Below are 20300 nucleotides of genomic sequence, written 5' to 3' on the forward strand. Positions count from 1 at the left end.
TGTATTTATATTACTTTATTCTCCTTCCCCCCTAAATCTCACCCATTTTCAAGAATGAATGAATATATGAGGGTTTTTCTATGCAGTTCTCACTACCCTTCTTTGTAACTCCTTGTGTTTGACCATTTGGGACAGAACAACATATTAGGGAAACATATAATGACACAGTTGACACCTCAATGCCCATCAACCCCTTAAGTATAATTCAGGTTATTTTCCATTAAAATATTTCCTTATACTTGCTCAAAGTGCATCTATTACTTTTTAAAAGAGTTGGGGGGAGGTGAGTCTCACAAATGTATGAGATCATTCCGAGTTCAACCCTTATTGATTGGTATGGAACTCCGATAATGTACTCCCCAAACTACAGAGTACAGATTTATGGCTGGGTAAACACACAGAAAAAAGGAAAAGGGAATGAAAGAGGAGAACACCAGAGACAGAGAAAGGAATTTCAGGACCCCTGAGTTAAGAAAAAGCTAGAATCTTACTGAAAGTGATTGGACAAATTGAAAGAAAAAAAAAAAGTTATCAGCTATTTTTTTTTATTTTAAAAATCCATAGCACATATTTTATTAGTATTCCAGGAAATTCCATTGTAATCAACAAATGGAAAGGATTTTATTGTCAATAAGCCCGTGAAACTTAGTTGTTTCATTTTTCCAGATTATGTGGTATGTAGACAGATAGAAGGGATGGGATAAGACCAGCAGTGTCATATATGATTCCACATGGAAGTCCAAGAATGTCTTGGGATTTTCTAGATTTTACATATCAGAAAAAATTCTCTGTTTATGTTGTGAGATATATTTATAATTTTAATACACAAATAAGTGAATGATCAAAATTGTTCAAGCTATAGTATTTGAATACATTCTCATGGTGGATGTATATGCCTCAACCACTATGAAACTCAGACTGTTATTGAAAAGAACCTTTCCCTCTTTCTTTACACTGAATTCAGGGTCTTGCAGATCTTTCATAATTTCTGCTTTGAGATCAGGTGGTGCTGTTGTACTAAAGTTGCAGGTTTCTGTCAAAAAATCCCAAAGCAGGTCTTCATTTTCATTGCTGTCATTAAAACAGTCAGATATGTCCATGGTGGACAGAAGGTCATAACACTCATACTTAATCCCCAACTTGTCCAGCATCTGCACGAGGTCAGATGACGTGACATACTGGCAGAGGTCATCCCGGGGTAAGTGAGATCCATACTTTTTCCATAGCTTGTCCCAGCCACTGGTTCTGGACACAAGAGTAATGAGAATCTTAGCACTGGTAGCTAAGAGACTATGGAAGAATTTCAGGGTGGCTGGGATGTCTTTTACATAATACAGCATCTGAATCATATGAATAAAGTCCCACTTCTGAAGTTCTTTTTTCTCCATCATTCTATTTTGATATTCAGGTGATGTCTCCTTATGCCAAGTAAACTTTATGTTCTCGAGGTTTGATGTCTTGGCTACAAGCTCTTTGTACTTGGTGATTTGTTCAGCCCTTGGTTCAACAACTTCATTGTTGATACTAACTCCTGGGTATTGAGCCTGCACTTTGGAGAGGATATGAAGATCAATTTCACCTGCACCTCCACCAATGCTTAGAATCTTAATTTCAGATTTTGTGTCTCCAATCCTTGCTATTATGCCCGGCAGCTTCTCGTCCATGAATTGCTGCATGCAATAGCACCATGCAATATCAGCATTGCTGATGCCCCGTGGAATTGTTGAGAAACCTCCGGAAAGATTCAACATATCTGCTATGGTCAGAAAACAAGCTCTTCATGGAAGATGCCATGTTTGGTTTTCCGAGAAAGACAAGGAGGGAGGGGAGGTCTAGCTTCCCTCTTCCCTTCCTTCTCTTCCCAGTTCCTTCTTTCTCTCTTCACCCGCACCAGTTTCTATCCAAAAAAAAAACACACACACACACACACAAAAGCCCTGCTTTGAATTTAACGTGCTGGAGAGGCTGGGTTTGCAAAGCTCGTTACTAAGTGACTATCAGCTATTTTTAAAACCATTGAGGGTTTGAGGTGAAGTGAAGCTCATTTTGTCAACAGGAAGTTATGGGCTCTGCACCTCTATTTATATAAACAACATTTGCTTTTCCATCTTGGGTTCTGCCCAGAAGTTGTCGTCTGACGCTGCTTCTGGCTCTGGTTGACTGGTTTTTAGAAAAAAAAAAAAACTGGCCACCTGTTCCTCTCCCTGCCACAGAGAAAGTCAAGTCACTTTCGCTGGTGTTTAGTTAGTGAAAAATGCTAAAACACACAAGGATTTCAATTTTTTAAAGTTTTTATTTATTTATTTATTTGGCTGCCTTGGGTCTTCTTTGCTACGCGCGGGCTTTCTCTAGTCGCGGCGAGCGGGGGCTACTCTGTTGTGGTGCGCGGGCTTCTCATTGCGGTGGCTTCTCTCGTTGCAGAGCATGGGCTCTAGGCGCGTGAGCTTCAGTAGCTGTGGCTCATGAGCTCAGTAGTTGTGGCTCGTGGGCTCTAGATCGCAGGCTCAGTAGCTGTGGCGCACAGGCTTAGTTGCTCTGCGACACGTGGGAGCTTCCCAGACCAGGGATAGAACCCATGTTCCCTGCATCGGCAGGCGGATTCTTAACCACTGCGCCACCAGGGAAGTCCCAAGGATTTCAATTTTTATTGGAGTGTTGTATTTTTAACCTAATCTTTGCCTCCCTGAATTTGACTAAACTCTAAGCACAGCCCTGCCCCACCTCCACTGTGCTTCTGATGTTCATTCTACCCTGTAAGGTTCCAGATGGATCGGTATGGAACTCGGGTCCTCTTCACCACACTTTGCAAATTCCCTTCTCCCAGACAGATTTGTGAATTCCCAGAGCCTCCGGGTTCCCCTGCTCTGATGTCAACCCATCATCCCTCTGCCATCTCCTTATCCCCCTTATCTGGTACTCCTCCAACTTCTGTTTCTACTCAGATGTCTCTCTTAACTGTGTTACAGCTGCTTCAGTACAGAAGGAAGGTGAACCTTAAGAGACTGCCAGTTGCTGGCACCTCTGACCAGGTGTAAAGTATTTGGCTAAACATCAGCTCTCACCACGAGTGCCCGAGGCAGGGGAGGGACGAGCTTGTGGCTGGCAACACGTACTGCTTGAGGTCATCAAAAGTGGGGAGACAGCTTGGGGTTTGCACCATCTGAGTCAAATGAATACTTAGAGAGTGTGCAAGGAGCTCTTTTTAGAGAGTATAGTGCATGCTTGAATTTCCAGAACTTCTTCATTCAAGGAGGGAGGAGAATTTTCTTTAATCAGAAGCATGAAATATGGGAAAAGGTTAGGCTCAGAGCAGGATCAACTCAATTTTGGAAGATAAAATAAGAGTAAAACTTTTTTTTTTAGGTGAGGTGAGTAGGCAGGTGAGTCTCTTCAAGGTACCAGGAAGGCATTCAGTCACAAATTGCTTAACGGTACTTTCACCCGATCTGTTAATTCCAACATTAAAGACATTAAGGTTCCTTGTTAAGAAGGTTGTCACTTGTGTTCACCAGGAAAAAAATAATGTTAATACCATAAAGAGTGAAATGTTTTCACATCCTTTTATGGGGAGGATCAAGGAAAGAAAGCTAGAACATCGGGAACTGAAATGGGTCGAGAGTAAAATGCAGCAAGAAGGAGGTGAATGGAATTCTGCAAACGGGGAAGAAAGGACAGAGGGGAAGAACTAGGACCAAAAGCAACCCCCCAAAACTGCCCTGGGACTGTTCTTAGAGGAAAGTTATGAGGGAAAATAAGCCTTTGTAAGGGTAAGGAAAGAAAGGACGGAAAGTGAGTTAGAAGTGTTGGTTTACATATAGAGACGAGTACAAAAGGCAGAGGATATCAGAACAGTAAGAAATGGCAAAGCACGGGAATTTGATGATGCAAAAGAAAAACGAGGGTGAAACACAGAACTTCACCCAGTAAGACTAAAGGAGGCAGAAAAGAAATGGAATTTTCTAGAGGACCCAGGAGGGGACCACGTCTGGGGGAGAGTAAACAGATTTGTAATGTTGGAGAACCAGTGGTCAAGTTGTGGAGGGAAGGAGGAAACAATGGAGAAGAGCAGAACAGAGAAATGTGAGCGATGCTGCCACTCAGCTTTCAAAATGGGATCAAAGCCTAAGTTCAGGCCTTCTTTCTAAACATAGAAAAAGAAATAACCAGACCAAAGACCACTGCCTTCTGAGAAGGAAATTGGGAACATTTATTTTAAATGTTTAATTTGCAGTATACCCAATACTGGGATTGGGGTGCTTTCTGGTGGGAATGCCACCTCTCGTTCAGTAGGCAATTGGAGGGTCAAGTTCATGAAGAGACTGAAATGATTCTTGGAAACTCTGTGCCTATGAGATGCCTCTACAGTGGCTACAATGTCCCTTGACTATGTCTGTCTATATACGAGTACATTTGCTTTGAGAGATTGGGGTAGGGCTTACATGCTTTGGGGCTTTTCTAGCGTTTCTCTTTAATCCGTTGTGCAAATCCTATTAAATTAAATTGCTTCTTAACAGCAAGAATCTTGTCCTCATTTAGGTAGTATTTCCGCAAGGTGAAAGGAATCCAACCCTTACCAAGTTGAATTCTGTAACATATAACATCTAGGCTTTGAGAAAAACGAAAAATGCATTTAAATCTCAAACCATCGAGTTAAAAGAAACCTTAGAACTAACATAAATTTAACTTTGTCATGTTAAAGATGGGGAAATTAGACCAGGGCCTAGTGAGAGAACATGACTTAACTGAGGCTGCCTGGTTACTGCTAGAGCCAGGATTAGAATGCAGGTTGCCTGAATATTGTGTTTCTTTTACTCTTTCCTGTAAACCATCAGGTAAACTTTATACTTGTGTGTTGAAGTTCAGGTCTGAATTCCCTTCTTATGCCCCAAGTCAGGCTACTCTAGAATCCATTTGCACAACATAATCTCTACAGGTTTTGGGAAGTGGTGAGGATAAAAGAAGTACCAACCACTCAAGGAAATTAGGAGCAAGGATATGCTTTCACATTAAGTTGTCTAATTAACTTGTGGAGGTGGGCTAACCCCCATACTACCCTAAATGAGTGGGTAAATGAGACTTGCTAGCCCTACTTGCCGACTGAACAACTGCATGAAAAATTGAATAGTTTTATACCTGGTGTACTCCTCTCTCTTTAGCCTTGATCTTGTATAACTCGGCTCTGGAGAATTTTCTACGACTACAAAAATTACCATAATTCTTCTCCTAAAAAGGACCTACCAGGCAAATGTTAGGACAATCCAGCAAAATAATTAATAAAAGTAAAGGGGACTATGTAGGTGAATGGGGGTTAATCTAGGAAACTCTTGAATGAAAAATAAAGTTCCATGGTTAGTTAAGGTAGACAGTGATAACGTCTTCCACCCTAAGATCTATCTCAAACAGATTCAGTAGTTAACTATTATTTTTAATCATTTTATTGAAGTTTATTTTCCCTTGAAATTGTATGTAGAATGTTTGTATCTAAGCCACATGGTATATCTACTAGGTCTATGATATGGGGAAGCAGCAAAACCATGCAATACTATAGACTATTTTAAGTACTGAAAAATGAGATAAATGGGTGAAAAATCAAGAAGTAGGGGCAAAAGCTAGACATTGCAATGGGATTGGTTTAAGAAATACTCATGTCTATGGGTTGGCTGACAATGGTTGGACAAGAAGTTCCCTCTTAGAGCAGTTCCCTCTCCCTCCCACCCACACATTCTTTCTTTCCTCTTCCTTGACATCACAGACCACTGGGTCTCTGCAAGTTCACATCATCACAGGGGGGAAGGCGGAAATAGCTGGAGCGACGGAGTCGCCTTGGGGGTAGACCAGCCATCTGACGGCAGAGTTCATCTAGAAGAGAAGCAGAGCATAACGGGATGAGGATGCGGGAAGATGGCAAGGGCTCGTGTCTTAAGGAAAGGGAAGACTGCAGGATGGTGTAGTGAAAAGGTTGAAGAGAAATAGATCAGGGTTAGAACCCCAGCCCTGCCACTTACTGGTTATTTACTTCCTACCAGAAAGTTTAACTTTTCTGAACCTCACTATCCCTTTCTGTAAAACAAGCATTAAAATACCCACCTCAACAAGGTAGTTGTCAGTATGAAAATGAAAAAATGGATACAAAGGTACCTAGCACACTGGTGGTCGGTAAATTTTAGTTTCCTTTATACACCTTGCTCCCAATTCTTCTAATCGTGGACTTATTAAGCAGCAAAAATATGAGGTCCAGTCATTCAATATACATTTAAATGTTTACTATGTGAAAATGGCTAACTTTAGCAAGTCCCCTGAGACACTTGAAAGTGCCTGGAGTCCCAAATACTCATCCTCAATGTCAAGGTGCTTCCCTTGCAGGTGGCTTGCACAGAGCCAATTGGGGGCAAGCAGCAAGTTTCCTTCTGCGAAGTTAAGTACAGCTCTTACTCAGGGGCTTGGTGTAAGGCGGGCTGCTGAGTCAGAGTGGTTTTCGTGTGTGGTGCCTTTGCTGACCACAGCCATCGTTTGGGGCTGGCCAGGGGCAAGGTGACAAATATCTTTTTTCCCACCATGCACAGTCTATAACCACACACTCTGGACCCTTGTAAAATCTTTCTACCTTCCTCTACCTCTGACATTTCACAATAAGCAAGGTGAATGGTTCTTGGAATTGGTGGAATGTTTAAAAGGTAGCTGGTGTCTAGGAGTCCAGTTGATTTTTCACATATCCAAATGCTACTGCCTCCAAATCAGTGGCTTTCCCCGCCCCCCCAGAGTTATGAACGTGGCTGCAGACGAGTAGAGACTGTTATTTTTAATGGCTGACTTGGCCTTCCATCTAGAAGTCTGCTGAATGATCTTCAAAGCAACCGGAGCATCTGAAATTTCTATCTCTATGTAAGAGAAGTTAGGGGTTACTGTCTAGTTGGAAAGAGATCTGGGGAGGGGTGCTTTTCTTAGGGTTACATATATAGTAAGCGTACTGCTTTCCTTAGATTGTTTATTTGGGGTAACGTGTTGGAACGGGAGCTATTGTACGTCAGGGAATAGCCTAAAGCCCTCCTGCAAAGCCAGGCCTTGGATCTGTTAGCGTCTTGTGCCTAGTTATCACTCTCATTACCGTCCCTCCCCACTAAAAAGCCAGTCTTACCTTTCATAACTTCATGCTCTTTACAGACAAGACGGGAGCAGACCTCATTGTTGATGATGTACATACGCCGTAAACTGCCACCAGTGCAAATGTCACGGTGCAGGAAGGAGATAGAAAAAGCATTGAGAGGGAGATCTAGTCTCGGCCTGCAATGCCTCTTCAACTCCTGTATGTCCCACTCTTCTCTATCTGTTCTCCCCTTATCTGGATCTCCTTAAGTGTTTCAGACTTCTTCCTCACACTCCCCGCCCCACCCCACCTCCCCAAGTAGTGTAGGAGACGGGAATGGGATCAATCACTCTTCTTGGTGACACTTTGCACACTCCACCTAGACTCAAGCTTCATACTCCTCCCCACCATTCCCTACTATTTTCTACCTTCACACTTGGATGTTTAGCTCCAGCCTTTTTCAGTGAGGTGGAAAATTTGATAGACTGGAGTTTCCCTCATGATGATCCTGCCTCCAGCCCCCACCTTTCTTTGCCTTCTAGCGTCTACACTTATTAGTCAAACTGTTCTCTGTGTGCCTCAATCCCTACTCCACGTGCTCATTGGCACCTTCAGGAGTAGCTAAGAGGGTTATGCTAAGAAACGTGTGCCCCTCCAAAGACTGAAATTCCACAGGGATGCTCATTAAATAGTTACTGACACGAAAGCACTATCATGGACGATGCTCTCTAGGTGTTCTGGGACCTTTACCTGGTAAAGCATAATTGATGGATGCATTGCTTCACTGGCCGATGCACAGAGTAGAGTCTTGTGCAGGCAAATTTCTCATCCCGGCACTCTGAAGAGGCCCAACATAAAAAACACGGGGAGGCATAACAAACAGGCATGAACAAAGGAAGGGTTAAGGGGATGGAGGAGGGGAGAGAGAGCTGGGGAAAACCTACAAAGTAATCTCTACAGGGGATCACTGTAAGTTGGGGCATGTTCTTCCTGTCACCAAAACAAAGCAATAATAGAAGTTGGCTAAAAAATGAAATTTAGGTGCTTCCCTACCTGGAAGGAAAGTGGGTTAAAATAGTCCCTGAGGTCTCTTCTAGGAAAAAAATCCTTCTAGGGTTATGCAGGTGGCAACATGAAATATCAAATGCTAGCAGTCCCATTCTGAAGAATTTGAATTCTAAGGTGGGTCACTATTTCTCTGTTCTGGTGGGTTTTCAACCCTATCTGCACATCAGAATTATCAGTACATTAGAGAAAGCATGACATCTACAGTCATATGGAGTCCTTGCAGTCACTTCCCAACCCACTAACCAACAGATAGTGTCCAAAGGTAGTTTAGGGAGAAGACTGGTCTGGGACCATGCAACGGTGGTCCCATCTTTTTCCCATGACTTTTAGAACAGGAGCTCGTAAAACAGTGGGATGGGGTGGGAGGATAATGAAGAGTATTACAAATACGCTTTGAGATAGAATTGGAAATAAACTAGAAGATGTACCAAGTATCCTCCCAAGAGCAAGGACAAGGAATTCTCAGGAAGGAAAAACAAAGCTTAAAAAAAGACATGCAAAAGACATTCATACCTGTGGTGGTATTTTTATCGGACGAGGCTAGAAGGCAAAAATTTTATTCAGTTATTACTGCTTCTAGAAGTCACTGCCCTGTAACTGTCATGTTGCCTTACTTGAGACCCACGTGCGGCACCCATAAATAGATGAATTAATAACTCTTTTTTAGCCACTTCTAAAAGAAAACCCATAATGGGGTGTTTTGATCCACAAAATTGAAGAGATTTAACATGATTTTAAATGATTTTTGTCTTTCTCCTTTCTCTCCTAGAGAGTTGAGAAACTCATTGTATTGAGAATATCTTTGTTTCTATCAAGAGGCAAATTTAGTAGAAACACAAGGCAACGAGCCATGCTCAGAAGAGCGTCATCCTGGAGCTAAGGGGAGAAAAGATTATTATTCTGCTGTGGAAGCTCTAGATACATCATCATGGGTTCTTGGATAAAAGTTATTTGGTAAAGAATAGCAAGGGTCATAGTCACATCCAGCCCTAACCTAGGGGCAGGTTAAATACCAGCGAAGTTTGTAAAATGGAGAGTAAGTCAAGGAGTAAGATGAGTCTTGAGGAAATAGACTAACCACGGGAGTTATCTGTAAGAATGTCTTTGGAAGGGTTGCTTATAGGATACCGTAGGAAGAATGCTATATCTGTCGCATGGTTTCAATTACAGATTTATATGTTGAGAATTCTCAAACTTATATGTCTAGCCCAGATCTTTCTCCTAATACGCTCAAGACCTACAAATCCAACTGCCATTTTTGTGGAAGAGTTCATGGATTTTTTTTAAAAAAAGATCCTTCCATATCTCAAACTGCCTTATCTTTCCCCTTCACCAATATTCACATTGGTACCACCATCCACCCAATAGCTACCGTCTACCTAATAAAAAACTGGACATCATCTCGACAGTCCCTGCTCGCTGACAGCTCATTTCTCTCCCTTACCTCTAACGTAGTTCAGGCCATCATATTTTATTGGGACTAGGCAAAAGCATTCTCACTGGCTTTCCAGTTCATGAATCTGCTTAGGACCTTCCTTTGCATGCATTATTCTCTGATTGGTTTTCATTTCCATTCTAAGCCTTTGCCCATATTGTTTTCTTTACCTAAAAGCTCTTCCCCTTTCTATTCACTTGTCTTTCAAGAATCAACCTGGTCAATATGCCTTCCATAAAAGCCTTTCCTAACTCCCAACACAAAGTATAGTCAAGGACTCTGAGTCTTCCACAGCTTCTTTTGCTTATCCTGATTATAGCATTTGTAAAACTGAATAAGGTTATCCATTCCTTTGTCTATCTCGTCTACTAGACAAAAGATATCTAGAAGAAGATCAGTTTTGTTCACCCTTGTCTTACCTTTACCCATCCAGTCTCAGAAACTTGGAGAGAAAAATCAAGTCTTGGTATTTTGTGTATCAAACCCCTCGCGCAGTTCTTGCTTGTTAGGGGATCAAAAATGTCTTTAATTTAACTTATACTGTTGGACAATTGTGCTACATAAAATGGTAGCCCTAATTAGGATCCTTCACCAGCCATACTGCCTTCTGTCATGGGGGATAGGGAAAGACCAGAACGGGCCCAGTGGCCCTGGGATCCCAGATCTGAACTTACCCAGGTCATCTGTGGGAGGCTTGATATCGGCCAGAACTGAAAAGGCACAAAACAGCGGTGTGAGGAGGGTTTCGAATTGGCAAAGGGGAAGGCAGAAGGCAAGAGGGAAGAATATAGATAACAGGACAAAGTCAAGACTGTGGCTGAGTTTGTGTATTATGTCCGAGGGAATAAAGTTAATTGAAAATAATTAAATATTTTTTGAATATTATTTGGCCTGTTGACATGATGCTAATTTTTGGAAGACTTTAATTCATGCTTTTTTAAGCTATTAATCCACTTTGCTTCCTGTTTTTAGAGGACTAGCAGGATTCTTTCCTTTTATCCCACCGTCACTGAACAACATCCCTTTCCCTGTGATAAAAATACATGATTAATTCAAGAGCTGGAATAAATAATTGTGAATATTAACAAGAATCACGCCATCTTTAAGGAGATGAAACATACCTGTAGGAGTGAAACCTACCTGTTTCATCTGTAGCAGGATCATTCACCAGATCTGCAAAGATACAACATAGGGAATGAAAAATGCAAGTCGGAAAAGTAGCAAAGAGGAGCCGGATGAAGGGATGATGATCTAAAAGGAGGCAAGATTGAAGTGAAAGAATGTGGACTCTTGGGGAAAATATAAGGGAGCGATAAAAAGATTGGGCATGTTTAGAGCCCTCGGTGGCATCTAAGATAGACAGCAGAGCTCTGAACCTCAGCAAGTCCCCTACATACAAATGAGTTCTGTTTCGAGAGCACCTTTGTAAGTCCAATTTGTTCGTAAGTCCAACAAAGTTAGCTTAGGTACCCAACTAACACAATCGGCTATGTGGTGCTGTACTGTAACAGGTTTATAATACTTTTCACACGAATAATACATAAAAAACAAACACAAAAAATAAACATTTTTAATCTTACAGTACCTTGTAAAGTACAGTAGTACCAGCTACATCACTGCTGCTTTTACACTTGCTTCTGGACATCCTGGGCTTGAAATAAAGATGCTGTACTACTGTACTCTATACAGTACTGTACAGTAAAGTACACAAAAGCACATCCACTTGTAGAGCATGCACACACGTGACAATGTACGCCAGACACAAGAACTAACTTAGGTGATTGGACATGAGAATGTTCAAATCTTTGAAAGTTCGCAACTTGAAGGTTTGTATGCAGGGGACTTACTGTTCTAGTCTTCCTTTAAGGAAGGATGTACAGACCTCAACCCTTCTATCCCCAGTTTGAAAGCAAAGAAATAAACAAAAGAGTATCCTACTAGGATCTTCTGTGAATGTCTCTGGAGTCACTGGAGTCACATCATCTGCATAAAAACAATCGGGAAACATTTTCTGAGCATTCTCTGTCCCCCACCCCTACACTTGCACGCCCAGTAAGTGAAATTGACAAGCACAGTAGACTCATAGTAAGATCCCAAAGTGTTTTTCTTTCTTTGCTTCCCAGCCTAAGTCCTTTCCCCTGTAGCCCAAACAAATGTCACACTTTCCTACTTCCATAAATATACCTGTACAGTCCTAACACTAGAGAGTCCTTCTCCCTGTGTGCTCCTTATTTAGAGGAATGAATGAACTACATGGCCATTAGACAGTCCACCACAGGCACGCCCTTTCTCGGTTAGACTTCGGTTTAGTGTTGGACTGCAAGAATGACTTCTTCATCCTAGCATATAATAACAGGTACAGCTAATTTGGGATTACTATGTATTTGTTTTTACAGATGGTAAAACTCAGGACCAGGAGAATAAATAACTCACACAAGGTCATAGAGCTTGTTAATAATTATAATGGATTGATGACCTCTTTGCAATACTTATTTAAAATGAAAATTGTTTTTCTCAAACAGACTGTGACTTTTAAAAACTTTTTGTTTTATATTGGAGTATAGTTGATTAACAATGTTGTGATAGTTTCAGGTGTACAGTAAAGTTATTCACTTATAGATATACATGTATCTATTCTTTTTCAAACTCTTTTCCCATTTAGGTTATTTAATATTGAGCAGAGTTCCCTGTATACAGTATACAGTCCCTGTTGATTATCCATTTTAAATGTAGCAGTGTGTACATGTCAATCCCAAACTCCCTAGCTATCCCTTCCCCCCTGGTAACCATAAGTTCGTTCTGTCTGAATCTGTTTCAAGCAGACTGTGATTTTGATATTCATAATTTGGATGTAATTGGATATCAGTCTGATGATAGACTTTACACAAAAGAGTGTTCACAAAAGGTAACATTGGTAGTTTTCTGATGCTCAGTGATAAGTGAGGTAAAGAGAGGGGAGAGGAAATGCCTTGTTGTTGATCCTTGGAAAGTAAATGCCGGAGGGGAAGAAATAAAAATGGTCCAGGTCTTAAGGTGGAAGCTATTTGGATAAACTAAGAAAACTGTATCTGAAACTGTAAATAACAGCAGCTCCGGAAACAAATAGTCTCTGCTTTAAAAAGCAACATAACAAAGCGGTGTGAAGAGCTAAATGTTTGTTAACCATCCCACCGGTAATTAACCTTCACTGTAAATGGCTTAGAGTCATAATCTGTTTTACCCACTAGAGGTCAGCAAAATCACAGTTTGCCTTGAGGTCAGCTTATAAATGTTAGATTTAAAATCTGGTGAGAATAGCATTTTTATAAAGCATGTCAGAGTTACTGATCCTTGCACTAGAAGCAATACACAAAACGTTTTTTTTTTTTTTTTTTTTTTTTTTTTGCGGTACGCGGGCCTGTCACTGTTGTGGCCTCTCCCGTTGCGGAGCACAGGCTCCGGACACGCAGGCTCAGCGACCATGGCTCACGGGCCCAGCCGCTCCGCGGCATGTGGGATCTTCCCAGACCGGGGCACGAACCCGCGTCCCTTGCATCGGCAGGCGGACTCTCAACCACTGCGCCACCAGGGAAGCCCCACAAAACATTTTGAAGGAATTTCCCCTGCTTATTCCTTAACTCATCCTCTTAAAAAAAAAAATCCGGATAGAAGGTCATCAGATTGACAACAGCCTCATCTTTAACACTCAGTATAAGCTTTTGTCTTCCGGAACAAATTTTGATAAAAGGAATTCAAGTCTGCTCCAGTCCCACAGGATATTTGAAAAGCCACTGACCTGAACCATTCCAGAAGCTGTAAGAAGGGAGTGGATTCTCCCCGGGGTGCAGCCCTATCCTGCCCTGTTTCCCATTCTCTCCAGCTACATTCCGGTCCAACCACGCACAGAAACAGAGGGAGCAGTGGGCGAACAAAGGGTTTGAGAGTATCCTGGCTGTCTCCTCAGAATTCCAGGCAGAGTACTAGTTTTCTGTATATTCCTCAGTTTACCCACCTTTTCCATGAGCTCCCACCATCTGAATGCTTTATTAAGGATTCGTGAGTGTTCCCTGAAGGAACGTTTTCATCATTTCTTGTACTATTTCTGCATCACAAATCATAAAATAGGACTGGACCTTAACCAGCCCAAAGAAAGGAATTTGGATTTTTAGTTTTGCTACTGCTGACTATGACCTAGGTTCAAAAATGTAGGGATTCAGACCTCCGTACCCACAACAGAGAGAGAAAAAAAAAAGAAGCTTTTCTATATTTTAGCTTCTCTACCAGGATGCACAGTAAGAAATGCTATTGTGCCTCAGTATACACAAAGATAACTGAAACAAGTTTAATAAGATAATACTTTACTCTGGTAATGTACTTGCAGTGTACTCTATTTTTATTTTAGTCTATCCTAACTCATTAAAAGCCCCAGTTGTGACCCACTCATTTGGTTTCTGACCCATTAACCGGTTGCATACTGCAGTGCTCTCAGGGGTTGGGAAAAACAAGAGAACTTATGTTAGGTACCTGGAGGCAGCCTGGGAATGTTGATGAGAGTATCCTTCATCAAGCTGAAGGAAGTGGCCCTTTGGAAGCCAGAACTTTTGGGTTCTGTCTGATTGTGCCACAGATGCTCTGGTGCTGGGAAGACTTCTTAGGTCTGCATTTTAGTTTCTCCACTATTACATGGTTAGGAAAATGTTTTCTGTTAGGATCTGTGGGCATTTTCCAAGGGAGTGGAAATGAGACGGACATAGAGAAGGTCTGGGGAAAGTTATTTCAGTAGTTCAAAAGAGAACAAGAATGTTTTATGAATGGGCTCTTAGTCCCCCGACCAGGGATCGAACCCGTGCCTCCTGCAGTGGAAGCATATAGTCCTAACCACTGGACCACCAGGCAATTACCAGGATAATAGGATTGTTGAACTAGTGAATTAGATCCTATTATTTCCCACACCTTGGCAATGCTTCTCTGTGTTGTATTACAAATTCTTGAACTCTAACCGTTCGGCTACATTATCCTAATAAGAACCTCATCAGAGCCCAGTTCCAAGGGTTCACCTACCTCCTCTTTGGCTGTTGACCCCTAGGGGTGTCCAGTCTGTATCAAAGGAAGGAGAAAATGTATGTGAATGAGTCCAGCTCTATACCCCGTAAAGCTTGTATAAGATGAACCAGAAAATGATGGGAAAATTGTACTTTATCTTTCAGTGTTTTATTTCTGTTAGAGCTCAATGTAAAAGTATTCAGAGCGTTAGTGCTACACACAGACATGGGAACACTCAAAGAGAGCAGATTCCTGAGAACAAAGGCGAGCTCTGCTATGCCCTGACTCAAGAGGCCCTCTTGCCCTCAGTCCAGCCAGAAGGGGTAGGGTCCTGATCCACACAGAAGGCCGGCAGACTCTCTGATGTCCCATCCTTCTGTCCCCACAGCCAACCCCTGTTAACTGCACTACTGAACAAGTCCAAAAATTGTCATCTCACAGTCTGCATTTGGCCGAATTAAAAAAAAAAAAAGAGTAGGATTTTTTGAAAGCCAAGGTTCACTTTCTGTGGTCAATCTTCTAGTTCGATTCTTTGAAATCTGTGAAGATCATTTTTCATTTGTGTATAGATGTGGCAACATATTTTCTGTGTGCGTGTGAATCTGCTTGTGTGTAGGCTGGTACTAGTGTTTCTTAGGTGTATATATTCACTGTTTTCCTTCACGGTTTAAACTTGACTTTCTTGTGAGGTGATCCTTATATGTTTTTGTATGCATTTGTATATATCAGCTTCTTTATCCTTTGGGTTTTTTTTTTTCTTCACTGCCCGGCTTGCGGGATATTAGTTCCCCCGACCAGGGATTGAACCCACGGCAGTGAAAAGTGACGAGTCCTAACCACTGGATCACCAGGGAACTCGCCGTGTTCTTCTCTTTAATGGCAATTCTAGAGCTCAATAGCAAGCATCTCTTCTCCTCTTCCCCTTCAGCCTCATTCCATCCAACCTCTAACGTACACCTCCACCCACATCTGAGGAAATGACATTTTAGGGAGAAAAAAAGGTAGGGACTCACCAGAGGGAATGATGAGTACAGTGAGAAACAGCAGCACTTTGGGTCCCAAAAGCAGCATATCTGACAGGTGGGCGGGGAGAATAGAGATTTCAATTGCAGGCAAGGATATCTGTAGGATCTCTGTCTCTGCATCTTCCCAGGAACTTTCCTAGTGCCCCTTAAGTCTCAGACCCTTCCTCTCTTTCACTCAAAATTTCTCCTTCAAATTCTATTCTTTGATCATTTGCCATTATTCTCTTTGCTTTTTTCCTACCAAGTCAGAGGAAATTTTATACTGTAAATGGTTTATGATGACCCCCGACCTGTGGCGTCTTTCAACCCTAGTGTCTAATCTTCTGTTTTGAAATCTGTGGCTTTTTAATATCATCTGCTCATCTTGGTGTCTCCTCATTGGGATTCCATGGATAATTGGGATGTCTGTTCAATTCTAAGTCAGTGACATTCCCCATTGCCTTCTTCCAGCCTTTCAAAACACACACACACACACACGCACACGCACACGCGCGTGCGCGCACACACACACACACACACTCCCTACCCCTGTCTATTTAGGGTTTTAGACAATCAAAACAACTCACTGTTTACGGTTCTCTGCTCTTTCCACCGAGTCCTTTGGTTGTTGAATGTGTCTCTCTCCTTCTCACTCTGTTCCACTTTGGCTGGAGAGTAAGATGAACAGGGCCACTCCCTGGAAAGGACTTCAAATTTGGCCTACTCTGAAACAATGAGATGAGGGAGAGCGAGGAAGAGAGAGAGAGAGGGAGGGAGGGAGAAAGCCGGGCTAGAGAGTCTGAAGCTGTGCTACAGTATGAGGCTGGGAGGAGAAGGGGGATGGGGCTTTGCAGTCACTCACACCCTCTTTCCGAAGGTTCTGACCACGTTGTTGCTGCTCCTCCCTTGAAGGGCTGGCTGGCGCTCATATCTGCCTTCCTTCCGTGAGCCACGTTCTGGCTCCAGCCTCCCTTTCTCCTTGGGTTCCTTCTTACCTAAAGAGCAGCTCCCCAGCCCCCTCCCCGGTCACGCGCCCAGAATCTGTTTCTATTTTTCTGGCCATCTTCCATATTGGAATCATTCCTCTAGCCCCCTTTCTCACTTTTGTCCTTTTAGAATTCCACACCAAAAATTTTCTTTGTATCCTTTTATTATTTTTTTTAATTTATTTTTTAATTTTTTGGCTACATTGGGTCTTAACTGTTGTGCACGGGCTTTCTCTAGTTGCGGCGAGCAGGAGCTACTCTTCGTTGTGGTGCGCGGGCTTCTCACTGTGGTGGCTTCTCTTGTTGCAGAGCACAGGTTCTAGGTGCGCGGGCTCAGTAGTTGTGGCTCACGGGCTCAGTAGTTGTGGCTCGTGGCCTTAGCTGCTCCGCGGCATGTGGGATCTTCCCGGACCAGGGCTCGAACCCATGTCTCCTGCATTGGCAGGCGGATTTTTTTTTTTTTTTTTTTTGCGGTACACGGGCCTCTCACTGTTGTGGCCTCTCCCGTTGCCGAGCACAGGCTCCGGACGCGCAGGCTCAGTGGCCATGGCTCACGGGCCCAGCAGCTCTGCAGCATGTGGGATCCTCCCGGACCGGGGCACGAACCTGTGTCCCCTTCATCAGCAGGCGGACTCTCAACCACTGTGCCACCAGGGAAGCCCCTCTTTGTATCCTTATGTTTCTCTTTTTTCTTTGCCTCTTTCTTGACCTACACGTTTGACTCTCTCACCACCCCCTGCCCCCCTCACACGCCTTTGAGAATCTCATATATTGCTACATCCAGGCAGACAGACAGTACATGAGTTTTGTCCAAGAGGAGGGCTGCTGTCTTAGGAAAAGTTAAGGAACACAGAACCCTCATCTTTTTGAAATGTGGAGGAGCTCCATGAGAGGAGATTCCAGCCTTACGTTGTCTTTTGTCTTTGTTGAAGCTTATATTAAGAATCTTGGTTTCTGGAATCTTAAGGACAAAAATGCTATCAGAAGCCCAAAGAAAATTGGGGCCAAGTTCATTCTGCTTCCTTTATTTTCCATCAGTACTTTCCTTCATGTCACGTAATATGTACATAATGTTTTCCCTGATCCAGGAGCTATAAAAACTTTGTCTTCACTCTTATTCCTAGAAACTCTAGTGCTTAGACCATTACAACATCTCCACTTCGGAGGAATAAACTTGAATTACAGAAACTTCAAATCTGAAGAATGGTTGCCCTTACGTGCCCTTGCAGTGTGTAAATTTCAAGTTATCTGTTAGCTTCTTTAGTCTATATTTTGTATTTCCCTGATGAGCTAAATTAGAGAAGTGTACAGGTAGACAGAGCAGATAGTATTAATGGATTACAGACTAAAAGAAAGAAGAGAGTAAATGATGGAAAGGAAGAAGGAAGGAAGAGAGGGAGGGAGGGAAGGAAGGAAGCTGTCACGAGCAAGGAAGAGCTATGGACATAGTCAGAAGTAAGCCAATAGCCCCTCTGGTTTCTCTTAGGAAGCTATACGTTCTCCATCTCTGAGATACATGGGTTCTGGTCAGTCCCCAGAACAAATCTGTGTACAAAACCCAGCTCTTCCTGGTCGGACCTGTCCAGAACTTGATCTTTTCCCACCTGTTCCACAATGAGAATGCAGAGGCTACAGAACAGATGTCTGGGGAGAGCCAGGGCAAGAAAAGGCAGGGAGGCAGGGGTGGGGGAAGAGACAAAAGCAGACGCAAAGCAGAACTGAGGCAGGGCCTACAACGGAGAGCCTAGAGCCACACTCATGTTTTCCATGAAGCACAGACAGATGGAGAAACTGAACTCAGGCCAGTCATTTGGCAGGGACAGCAATGACCTCAATGTGCTCCCAGCCAGAGACTGTAGCTTAGGAAGGCCTCCCCAGGCAGTAGGAGGGGGCGCCTTCCTAGGGTCTCGAGGGGGAGTCTGAAGTTAGGGCAGTAAAAACAGGAACAAAATGTTCAGAGCAAGGCAGGGGGAGCAGGCAGGCAGCGAGCAGGACCTCGCAAGGAAGGAAGGGAGAGGAAACAAGGAAGCACGGCAGGAACTGGCAGAAGAGCAGAAGCCACCATGTAGTCTTTCTTGGTCATTCAAGGATGCCGTTTACTTGAAAGTACTTGGGGTGATGTCTTGTTCATGGCAGCTCTGGTGGCCCCTTCTAGCACAAGTCCCTGTTTGTTTTCAGAGTCTCCGCTTGGAACCCCAGTTTTAGAGATCCTCTGATTTACTTTTCTCATTGGTGGTTATCATTTAATTACATCAAGTCAGAGTCAGCAGCCACGGTCAGGAATGAGCAACTGCCATCCAGAGATGTGAGCCTAGACTCTTCCGAGGTTCTCGCTGACCCTGGGGAAAAACTCCCTGGGCAGCAGCCCACATACTCATCCAACACAGGGTGGATCTCCTGCGGGTCGAGGATGCAGGAAAGTTCTCCATGGAATTGACGGGCAGGTGAAGAAGCGACTTAATGTAGGCAATCTAATGTCTGAGACATCCAGGAAAATGGGAGTTTTACAAAGAGGTCTCCAATCAGGGGACGATGGGTAGAATGCAAAGAAAGAGAAGGGAGACAGGGATGAGAGACAGCATGCTGGTTTATTCATCTGTTTACTGGCCTGTGAAGAATACACCCATTAGCTGAAGGCCTCTGGGCAAACGTACAGAAACGTTATTACTACAGTCTGATCCAACTAAATTAAATCCAGGGCCTAAACACACACAAAAATCCCATAAAAGGAAGGAAAGGAAGGAAGGAAGGAGGGTTATACGAGGTGGGTGTGTGGGGGGGGAGTGCTGTGTGTAGAGGGAATGAAGCAATAAAGTGGTAACAGCCAAACTTAAGAGATGGACCCAGTGGAGGAGGTAAGAGCCAGCAAACATATGTCCTCAGAGAACTTGGGCAAGGGAAGAGTTCCCGCTTCTCAGTAACCCATACCTCTCTGTTCTTCACGCCTCCATGCCTTGCACTTTCTGTTCCCTCCTTTCTCAAATATATATCCTCTTCCCAGCTCCAGGAAATAAATGCTGATGTGTACATCAAAACCCAGCCCCATGATGCTCTTGCTGGTCCCCTTTGCTTCTGAGTAGTTAATCATTCCCTCTTGAGCTACCTCTCTTTTTTAATCATTGTGGCATCAGCTTTATTATATTCTTTATAAATTTATTTTATTTTTTTGGCCACACCGCACAGCATGCGGGATCCCAGCTCCCCAACCAGCGATCGAACCCCTGCCCCCCCGCAGTGAAAGTGCAGAGTCCCAACCACTGGACTGCCAGGGAAGTTCCCCTCAACTTTATTGTATTCTTTTTTTTTTTTTTAATTTATTTATTTATTTTTGACTGCGTTGGGTCTTAGCTGCAGCACACGGAATCCTTCATCGCGGTGCGCGGGCTTCTCTGTAGTTGTGGCGCCCGGGCTTAGTTGCCCAGCGGCATGTGGGATCTTGGTTCCCCGACCAGGTATTGAACCTGCGTCCCCTGCCTTGGAAGGCGGATTCTTAACCACTGGACCACGAGGGAAGTCCCTATATTCTTTGTTTTACATGTCTGTGTTCTTGATTAGACTGAGAGGTTCTTACTCGTCTCTGGCCGACATAATGATCAGCACAGAACAACTCAAAATTTGGTCATTTGAATTGAGGTGAGACGAAGACTCGAAATATTTCGAGAGAGAAACATTCAAAAACTGAGTCAAATGCAAAGTAAAGG

General features: G+C 43.2%; 2 protein-coding genes across 4 annotated transcripts; both read right to left on the bottom strand.

Moving 5' to 3' along the window:
- Positions 1–796: 796 nt before the first annotated feature.
- On the bottom strand, positions 797–1890 carry LOC309830210 (histamine N-methyltransferase-like). The gene is given in 3 exon segments (XM_082666638.1): positions 797–1679; positions 1681–1695; positions 1699–1890. Coding segments are annotated over 3 exon segments (939 nt in total). The 5' UTR covers positions 1795–1890; the 3' UTR covers positions 797–851.
- Positions 1891–5419: 3529 nt separating this feature from the next.
- MFAP5 (microfibril associated protein 5) lies at positions 5420–16428 on the bottom strand. Of its 3 annotated transcripts, XM_082665569.1 has the most exons (10): positions 16201–16428; positions 15623–15682; positions 14628–14663; positions 11526–11570; positions 10728–10760; positions 10262–10297; positions 8666–8692; positions 7835–7922; positions 7136–7209; positions 5420–5859 (listed from the first exon to the last, which is right to left on the bottom strand). In XM_082665569.1, the coding sequence occupies exons 2-10, from the start codon at positions 15678–15680 to the stop codon at positions 5747–5749; spliced, it is 510 nt and encodes a 169-aa protein (XP_082521695.1). In that variant the 5' UTR covers positions 15681–15682; positions 16201–16428; the 3' UTR covers positions 5420–5746. The 3 variants fall into 3 exon arrangements, with proteins under 3 accessions (XP_082521695.1, XP_082521696.1, XP_082521697.1); XM_082665570.1 differs by lacking the exon at positions 14628–14663; XM_082665571.1 differs by lacking the exons at positions 11526–11570; positions 14628–14663.
- Positions 16429–20300: the final 3872 nt, after the last annotated feature.

Source organism: Grampus griseus, assembly GCF_964374135.1.
Source record: "Grampus griseus genome assembly, chromosome: 11".
Taxonomy (NCBI): domain Eukaryota; kingdom Metazoa; phylum Chordata; class Mammalia; order Artiodactyla; family Delphinidae; genus Grampus; species Grampus griseus.

Excerpts from the sequence above, each read along its gene's own strand:
- MFAP5 (XM_082665569.1), bottom strand. The coding sequence starts at position 15,680 with ATGCTGCTTTTGGGACCCAAAGTGCTGCTGTTTCTCACTGTACTCATC. Across the intron at positions 11,571-14,627 it reads GGTCAACAGCCAAAGAGGAG|ATGATGTGACTCCAGTGACT; the intron begins GTAGGTGAACCC and ends GTTTTTATGCAG. Across the intron at positions 7,210-7,834 it reads CATCAATTATGCTTTACCAG|TTTACGGCGTATGTACATCA; the intron begins GTAAAGGTCCCA and ends CACTGGTGGCAG.